Source organism: Anabas testudineus, chromosome 6, assembly GCF_900324465.2.
Source record: "Anabas testudineus chromosome 6, fAnaTes1.2, whole genome shotgun sequence".
Lineage (NCBI taxonomy): Eukaryota > Metazoa > Chordata > Actinopteri > Anabantiformes > Anabantidae > Anabas > Anabas testudineus.
In genome coordinates, this window is record NC_046615.1 from 5,207,551 (window position 1) to 5,216,844 (window position 9,294).

General features: G+C 41.5%; 1 protein-coding gene and 4 non-coding genes across 6 annotated transcripts; 2 read left to right on the forward strand and 3 right to left on the reverse strand.

The window, feature by feature from the left end:
* The first annotated feature begins 884 nt into the window (after positions 1 to 884).
* On the forward strand, positions 885 to 956 carry trnap-agg. The gene has a single exon. It is a non-coding gene; the product is annotated as a tRNA-Pro (tRNA).
* A 2,054-nt stretch (positions 957 to 3,010) lies between these two features.
* On the reverse strand, positions 3,011 to 3,082 carry trnap-agg. The gene has a single exon. It is a non-coding gene; the product is annotated as a tRNA-Pro (tRNA).
* Positions 3,083 to 4,125: 1,043 nt separating this feature from the next.
* trnap-ugg lies at positions 4,126 to 4,197 on the reverse strand. Its single transcript has one exon. It is a non-coding gene; the product is annotated as a tRNA-Pro (tRNA).
* A 1,402-nt stretch (positions 4,198 to 5,599) lies between these two features.
* trnap-ugg lies at positions 5,600 to 5,671 on the reverse strand. Its single transcript has one exon. It is a non-coding gene; the product is annotated as a tRNA-Pro (tRNA).
* Positions 5,672 to 6,013: 342 nt separating this feature from the next.
* Positions 6,014 to 9,250, forward strand: setd6 (SET domain containing 6, protein lysine methyltransferase). 2 transcript variants are annotated; one of them, XR_003299103.1, is made up of 10 exons: positions 6,014 to 6,197; positions 6,440 to 6,520; positions 6,643 to 6,787; positions 6,894 to 7,035; positions 7,116 to 7,310; positions 7,427 to 7,577; positions 7,755 to 7,935; positions 8,072 to 8,202; positions 8,309 to 9,039; positions 9,170 to 9,250. XR_003299103.1 is itself a non-coding variant. In XM_026364610.1 (9 exons), the coding sequence occupies exons 1-9, from the start codon at positions 6,171 to 6,173 to the stop codon at positions 8,645 to 8,647; spliced, it is 1,392 nt and encodes a 463-aa protein (XP_026220395.1). In that variant the 5' UTR covers positions 6,014 to 6,170; the 3' UTR covers positions 8,648 to 9,215. The 2 variants fall into 2 exon arrangements, 1 of the variants encoding a protein (XP_026220395.1); XM_026364610.1 differs by having other exon boundaries at positions 8,309 to 9,215.
* The last annotated feature ends 44 nt before the right edge of the window (positions 9,251 to 9,294 follow it).

The window sequence follows — 9,294 nt, forward strand, 5'->3', positions numbered from 1 at the left end:
TGCTGAACTTTCATATTCCTTACTTACCTTACTAACTGCAGGGTTTATGTGTTTGTTGTAGAACTTTTAAGCTGTGGATTTGAAAAGCTTTTCATTTTTTGTACTACATGTAGCTCCCCCCCACTCAGTGAGTTGGGTTAGGACAGGGTTAGTTTTAAGTTAATGTAAGGGGAAACACATCTCAATGGGTGTAACAGGCGTCCACACAACACCGACACAGGCCGCGCTGCAGACTGCCATTTATTTCTTGCTCTGGGTATGATCGCTGTTCTGTACAGAACAGTTGCAGTGTCCAAAACAACCACAACATGTCCAGTGTTAAGAGAGAAGGAGACTGATGGCAGGAGCAATCCAAAGCTTGGATGGACACGAAGCTCTTTAGATCAGTACAACAGTGAACATCTGCATTAGAAATATCAGGTTACTCCTTTAAACTAAAACAGTCACAGAGCATCAGATCTTTCACATTAAAAGGAGGAGAAACACTGAACCTACCTCCTGTTCATAGAAGTACATGGACACAAAACAGGAGAGAAATAGTAACTGCTCTGTACATGAAGTAGGAGTAATGTGAAAAAACACCACACAGTGGGTTATTTATTTATTTATAGTCTAAACTAAAGATCAAGAAAATTGTGGTGAGTTGAGTGGGTAAAAGGGATATAAAATGTTTTACAACAGAGGGAGCTCCAGAATAAAGTAGAGTTATAGTTAATTCTCATATATATGCTAATAGTTACCAGTTTCATTGCAGCTGTTGAACATGTGACCAGCAGAGGGTGCTGTTGGACCAAATGCCAGCAGGTTGCCGCATCACCAGTTGAAGAAAGTTAATCACAGGTCTTTACATCACTCAAATACAGATGTGAACAGCTACTTTGGCAGGCTCGTTGGTCTAGGGGTATGATTCTCGCTTAGGGTGCGAGAGGTCCCGGGTTCAAATCCCGGACGAGCCCAATCTTTTAACCTTGGTGAGGTCACACTGTCAAATAACTGCCCCGGAGTAAGTAACCATTGTAATCCTGAATGAAAACAGGATTGAACTGTCATCATATGTTCTATGGATAGCCTCTTCAGCCTAACAACAGCTCACTTGTTGGTCTCACTTAGGGTGTGAGTGTTCCCATGTTCAAATCCTGGATGATTCAAACTTTTAACCTTGATGAGGTCACACACAAATGACTAAAACATAGAAATAAATCAACTGCGATCACGTGTTGATGACTTTACAGCCTGATGTGCCAAACAAGCACATTCAATCTGTGTGCCCTGACCACTCTTTCAAACTTTCCTTGCATTAGTTTTATGTTTTATTTTTCAAATACAGTGGCAAGAAAAACTTTGAACCTTTTGGAATTTCATGGTTTTCTGCCTTAATTTGTCATAAAATGTGCTCCGATCTTCATCTAAACACAGTCTGCTTAAAATAATAGGACACAAACATTATATGTTTTCAGGTTTTTATTGAACATAACATGTAAACATTCACAGTGCAGGGTGGAAAAGGTATGTGAACCCCTAGCCTAATGACTTCTCCAAGAGCTAAATGGAGCCAGGAGTGAGCCATCCTTGAGTCCAATCAATGTGATGATATTTGATGTGTTGCTGAAAGCTGTCCTGCCCTTTAAAAATACACACCAGTTTTGGGTATACTGGTTTCAAGAAGCACTGCCTGATGTGAACCATGCCTCGCAGAAAAGAGCTCTCAGAAGACCTAGGATCAAGAATTGTTGACTTGCATGAAGCTGGAAAGGGTTACAAAAGCATCTCCAAAAGCCTTGATGTTCATGTGTCCATGGTAAGACAGACTGTCTACAAATGGAGAAAGTTCAGCACTGTTGCTACTCTCCTTAGGCGTGGTCGTACTGTAAAGATGACTGCAAGAACAGAGAGCAGAATGCTTAATGAGGTAAAGAAGCATCCTAGAGTGTCAGCTAAAGACTTACAGAAATCTCTGGCACATGCAACATTTTTGTTGACACATCTACAATAAGGAAAACATTAAACAAGAAAGAGCACCTGGATGTTCCACAGCACTACTAGCAAAATATTCTGTGGACAGATGAAACCAAAATTGAATTCCAGAATTTATCAAGACATTTTGCAGGAAAACGTAAGACCACCTGTCCGCCAACTGAAGCTCCACAGAGGATGGGTGATGCAACAGGACAATGACCCAAAGCATACAAGTAATTCAACAAAAGAATAACTTCAACAGAACAAAATACACCTTCTGGAGTGGCCCCGTCAGAGTCCTGACCTCAACCTGATTGAAATGCTGTGGCCTGACCTTAAGAGAGCCATTCACACCAGACATCCCAAGGAATATTGCTACACTGAAACAGTTTTGTGAAGAGGAGTGGTCCAAAATGACTCAAAATGACTGCAACTGCAGGAAACGTTTGGTTGAGGTTATTGCTGCCAAAGATGGGTCAACCAGTTATTAATTCCAAAGGTTCACATAGTGCAGGTTTTCCCACCCTGCACTGTGGATGTTTACATGTTATGTTCAATAAAAACCTGAAAACATATAATGTTTGTGTACTATTATTTTAAGCAGACTGTGTTTAGATGAAGATCGGAGCACATTTTATGACAATTTAAGGCAGAAAACCACGAAATTCCAAAAGGTTCAAAGTTTTTCTTGCCACTGTATTTGAAAAATAAAACATGAAACTAATGCAAGGAAAGTTTGAAAGAGTGGTCAGCACACACAGATTGAATGTGCTTGTTTGGCACATCAGGCTGTAAAGTCATCAACACGTGATCGCAGTTGATTTATTTCTTTGTTTTAGTAATTTGTGTGTGACCTCACCAAGGTTAAAAGTTTGAATCATCCAGGATTTGAATGTGGGAACACTCACACCCTAAGTGAGACCAACAAGTGAGCTGTTGTTAGGCTGAAGAGGTTATCCATAGGAAATATGATGACAGTTGAATCCTGTTTTTATTCAGAAGTGTAATCCGGGGCAGTTATTTGACAGTGTGACCTCACCAAGGTTAAAAATTTGGGCTCGTCCGGGATTTGAACCCGGGACCTCTCGCACCCTAAGCGAGAATCATACCCCTAGACCAACGAGCCTGCCAAAACAGCTGTTCACATCTGTATTTGAGTGATGTAAAGACCTGTGATTAACTTTCTTCAACTGGTGATGTGGCAACCTGCTGGCATTTGGTCCAACAGCACCCTCTGCTGGACACATGTTCAACAGCTGCAATGAAACTGGTAACTATTAGCATATATATGAGAATAAACTATAACTCTATTTTATTCTGGAGCTCCCTCTATTGTAAACATTTTATATCCCTTTGACCCGCCGATCTGCGTCTGACATCAGACGTCTTCATTTCATGATCTTTAGTTTAGACTATAAATAAAACATGGTATCAATGAAAGTACATTATCACAGAACTGTGTGTCCTTTTTTAGTCACAATGATACATTTCAGACACGACTGCCAGGACAATAAGTCAGGATACAAACAAAGATCTAGTGATCCCACGATGGTGGAATGAGCTGCCAAACTCTGCATGCTCAGCCACCTCAATTGCAATATTTCAAAAACTGCTGAAAACAGAACTCTTCCACATCTTCCTTTGTAAAAAAAACAAACAACTTTTCTGCTCTTTTGTACTCACATCTCTTGAAATAGAAACACTTTTTTGATAGCACTTTGCTTTGATGTTTTGTTCTCCTTGACTTAGATTTTCTTTGCTTGCCTTGTTCCTCACTTGTAAGTCGCTTTGGATTAAAGCTTCTGCTAAATGACTAAATGTAAATGTAGTAGAGGCTTTTCGAGAAGAAGAATGTGCACGTTTTACCACATGAGAAATGAAAGGGCCTCATCTACTAACTGTTACAAAAGCAAGCCACAAAACACATTACTATAAACTATGGATGTGTAATAGTTTGGACAAGGACCATCTGTGTCCATCTGTTTTCTTCATTGCTAATTTTTGTCTAATGATGTATGTAACTGTATTATGTAATAATAAAGGTCAGACTTGTCTGACTTTTTCTCAGCTTCTTCCGTCTTGCTGAACTTTCATATTCCTTACTTACCTTACTAACTGCAGGGTTTATGTGTTTGTCATAGAACTTTTAAACTGTGGATTTGAAAAGCAGGGCTCATCCGGGATTTGAACCCGGGACCTCTCGCACCCAAAGCGAGAATCATACCCCTAGACCAACGAGCCACATGTTGTGTGATTTGCCACTGCCTGTGTGTGCCAACCATTGATCAAACTGATCAAACTGGTGGTGGCATGCTGATCTTGTTGTACATTAAGGTCCACTTCTTTAACTCAGGAAGCCAATTCCAGCTTTCAACACTGACTTGAACTGACTCTACAGTTACTGCCTCATATATACAACTGCTGGACCTCCTGTCAGTGGTTTTAATATTTAATGCGGTTGCATTAAGCGTTGCAGTGTTTTACACACAAAGATTAACTTTTTGTTGGATCATTGAAGTCTACTGGATATTCATGTGGATTATACATATATGTGTGTTTTGCTGTGGATATACATTTTTTGGCAAGATACATTTCTACTGTTTTACAGGAGGATTGTTCATTTAATTTAGTTTTATTTTAGACCTTACAAAATTTAATACATACATAATAATACATACGTACATACATATTGTGAATCAAAATTAGAGAGAATTATTTTAATTTTTAAGTAATGATGATTACTATGATACTAGTGTTTTATGAGAGCACTTCAACAAAAAAAAACTTTATTTTGCACATAGGAAAAAAATATGGAACAACAACGACTGTATTAGGACTCTGGGCTGGCCATTTTTATTATTTCACTGTTTACAGTATCAAGGAACCCCGACCTGTGCTTCCAAGAACATGCTAATTAATATAACTTGGGGGGGGGGCATATTCATTCTGCTGCAGCCAGGTTTCAGTAAGACAAAATAAATCTTTTTGATGGTCACTTAGCAAATCATTCACTAACCCGGATTTAGAGAGATCTGATATTTAACAGTCCACTTTTAATTGTTTCCTTTTTATTTTGTTTCTTCGTCTTTATTTTTATTTATTTATTCTAATGAATCACTCCTGCTGTGTTGTGTTATATATATATAGATGAGTGTATTTAGGTGATCAGGGAGCAGACACTGTCTCTATAGGGTTTTGGGAGGTGAAGGCTGTAAGCAAACTGCAGAGAGGCGTGCAAGACGTGCCTCTGTGTCCTGGGCTCCACTCAGGGTGGATGTCAGGGTTCAGGTCGCCTAATAAACTCGGCCATATTTCTAGACAGTAGAGATGCACCATCTAAAGTAGGATGGATGCTGTGTCTTCTAATCAGCCCAAAGTTTTCCAATTGTCTACGTAGCCCACGTTATTTGTGGGACACCACGTAGACAGCCAGAGGTTAAATGAGGACATGTGGCTAAACATGTCATCACCAGTCAAACTGGGACTAGAACAGATTAGACCAGCAATTAAAAACAATGCCACTTCATGGCATTGACCACATCACACTTACTTATCCTGTTTGGCCGATATTGCTCTGAGTCTAGTTACATTATACATATGAGTGTTCGTTTGGTTTGTTTGTGCTCGTAGAGTTTGAAAAGCAGGGCTCGTCCGGGATTTGAACCCGGGACCTCTCGCACCCAAAGCGAGAATCATACCCCTAGACCAACGAGCCTTTATACAGAGCGACTTCCTCCTTTCCATCTGTGAAATAAATCATGTACTACACATTAATACGGCTTAGACCATAGTGGGTAAGGTTAAATTAATTCATGTTGAGTACGGTACATGTCAGAAGCCATTTTCTTTGGTGCAACCTGTCTAATCGATGTATGTAGGAGACCAAGATGTCTCCCTGCAGAACTACACCAACTAGTGGCAATCCGTGGGAACTACACCACCCTCTGTAGATGGACAAACCTTGTATGATTGATTTAATTCGATACCCACATCTGAAGCTGCTTTAACAATCTGTTTTCATCTTTATTTGCATTTCTTCCTCCCTTTTCTCTTTATTACTTCAGGTGTTTTCCTGCCAGTCTTCGCTGTGGTCACAGGTTCCCCGCCTGCCAGACAACGTTCAGGTCGAACTTATCCCGAGCTGTGACTCCATGCTGGACTTAGCTTCATGCTAACGTTAGTTCACCAGTATCCGTCAAGTCCTGGTTCGCAAAATGGCAACAGAAGCGAAACGAGCCAAGGTTACATTTTTACAGCTTTAATCGAAAAACAACGCTGATAAAATATGATCTATTTGCGCGTGTTTGTTTATCAAGTTAGCTACAGAAAACAGCTCAGATAGAGCTACATGTGTAGCTGCTGCTAGCTCAACATCATGTGGTGACTGTCACTTGTGACTCACATATTGTCGTATTAACAATGAACAAATGTGTATAGTGACTATTTTGAGACTTAAAACCACGTGTGTGACTGCTCCTGACAGGTAGAAGAGGACTCCGAGCCGAGTCCCCTGCAGAACTTTCTGCAGTGGTGCAACCAAGTGGGTCTAACACTGAGCAGTAAGGTATGATGCCCTGGATCTGTTGATGTAACCAGTGTCTGTGTGAGCTTCTCTGATTACTGTGGGATTCATTCTTTCCCGTTTCCTTTATGTATCTGATTTGATTTGCATTTCTACATCTGCAGGTGTATGTTTGTAAAGGGGGAACCGTGGCAGAATATGGGATGCTGGCTAAGGACAACATAGAGGAAGGGGAGGTTTTATTCATCATCCCCAGATCAGCTCTTCTCCACCAAGGAACAACCAAGGTTTCTGCCTTGCTGGACAAAGGTGACTGTCACAACTACAAAGACAGTTTTCTTGGAGTGAAACTGCATGAATGATACCTGTGGGACATCATCACTTTGTCTCTTTCTCCCTCTCTCTCCTTCAATAGAGAAGTCCTCTCTGGAGAGCTCGTCGGGCTGGGTTCCCCTGCTGCTGGCTCTGCTGTACGAGTACACGTCGTCACAGTCCCATTGGAAACCCTACCTCTCTTTGTGGACTGACTTCAAGACCCTGGATCACCCCATGTTCTGGTCAGAACCAGGTTTCGGTCACTATCTTTTTCTCCTGACCTCTCAGTCATTGTATTGTTCATCACAGTTGATCTGTTCAGGTCTAAAGAGGAGAGAGACAGGCTGTTGAGGGGAACAGGCATCCCCGGGGCTGTGGACACAGACCTGGCTAACATCCACAAGGAGTACACAGACGTGGTCCTACCCTTCATCACCAGACATCCTGACCTCTGGAACAAAGACACTCATACCTTGGAGCTGTACACAAAGCTGGTAGCTTTTGTCATGGCCTACAGGTACATCACAAAACAAATCTACTCGTTTACATAAAGGATCTCAACCTTTTTTTTTTTAATTATTTAATCTCCTTTGTGCTTTTCACCATCTGTTACTGTTCCTCCGACCTCTGTAGTTTTCAGGAGCCACAGGAAGAGGATGAGGATGATGATGAGGATGAGGATGAGGAACAGGAGGAGAAGCCCTCCAACAGACCCATGATGGTTCCCATGGCTGACATGCTAAACCACGTGTCCAGTCACAACGCCAATTTGGAGTTCACACCAGTGAGGACACACATCCACTTCAGTGTTAATGGACTTTCTCTGCTAATTCTCTGCTAATTTAATTAACAAAGTACTTTAAAAGTCTGATGACAATATTCATGCAATGTTCTCGAAAGAGCAGAAATCGTCCGAATCATTTCTCTCTCCTCATCCTCTCGTGCACTCCATTCTCCTCAGGACAGCTTGAAGATGGTTTGCGTGCGCCCCATTTGTAAAGGCGAGGAGGTTTTTAACACCTACGGGCAGATGGCCAACTGGCAGCTGCTGCACATGTACGGCTTCACGGAGCCACATCCAAGCAACAGCAATGACACCGCTGACATCCCCATTAACAACCTCCACAAAGCTGCGGCACAAGGTGATTGGTGAGACTGACAGATGATAACATTTTGAGATTGTTGAGAAGTGGCAAGAAGGCAGGCATCTATATAACCAGCTCAGTTTAGGTGGATACAATTTGTCCATCAACACATACCTTACTCTTCTCTTTGAAGGAATTCAGTCTGATGTGGACCAGCAGCTATTGGATGAGAAGTGGGAGGTTCTTTGTCAGATGACACAAGGAGCTTTTGTCTTTGATAAATCTGGTTGTCTCACTTACACAGAGCTTCATACTTTCCTTAAGGTGGGTTTGTACATACGTTTCACCGTAGACTGCACTAAACCTGGCACTTAACGTATGACTATTGATGTTCGTGGACACTAGCTGACTAAAGCTTTATGATTGCCAGGTGCTGAGCATGTCAAAAGAGGAGTTCTCAGAGTTCAAAGAAAATGAAGGGTGGGAGGAAGATGACGACGATGACGAGGTGATCGCCCTGGCTTTCTCCAACGAGGGTCTCCCTGGATTAAAGGCCTCAAGCAAACGGCTGATCCACGAAGCCGCACGTCACACACTGGGGTCCTACAGAGACGGGGAGGAGCACGAAGTGGGTGTGGACAGCGAGCGGATGCTGATGGAGGACAAGGCAGCCCTTGCAAAACTGAGCAGAAGGCAACAGAATGCACTGCAGGTACGATACGGACAGAAGAACATCCTGCTTAAACTAATGGCGCTGACAATGTCCTGAGATGAACTGTGAGAGGGACCACATTGGGGTTTTTTTCTTTGATCTCAACTTATTTTTCCAAAAGAAATTGTGAATAAAATTTGTCAGTGTCATCATTTTGCACTTATCTGCACTTAAAACAGGAATAATCGCGATAAAGCATCATTTTTAACAGTCTGCAAGCAACTGTGCTACAAAGCATTCATCTGCAAAGTAGAAAACACTCACACATAGAAGTGTTAGGTTGCCGAGATCATTACCACAACATGGGACATGACGATGTCAGAGTTTCCACACAGCCTTACGAATGCAGCAGACATCACCTTGTATTCAGGTCTAGTGTTTTTGTGATGTCATACCAAATGTCAATCTTAATTTAATAATTATGAATAACTAACTACTGTCATTTAAGTGTTAACTTTTAATCCTGAGGAGTTCTGGTGAGTCACTCGCACGTCTTGATCTGTGACACATGAACAGTGCGCTTCAAAGCTCGTAAATTTAAATAGTGATGAGAAACAAGATGTAAAATATTGGTATTAGTTTCAGACTGTTCAACACTTGGGACTAAAGAAAATAGAGTGAGAATTACATTTCTAATGACTAAGACCTACTTTTCAAACACCTGTTGTATCAATGCTGAGTCTCTCCTGTTGAAAGAATACAGA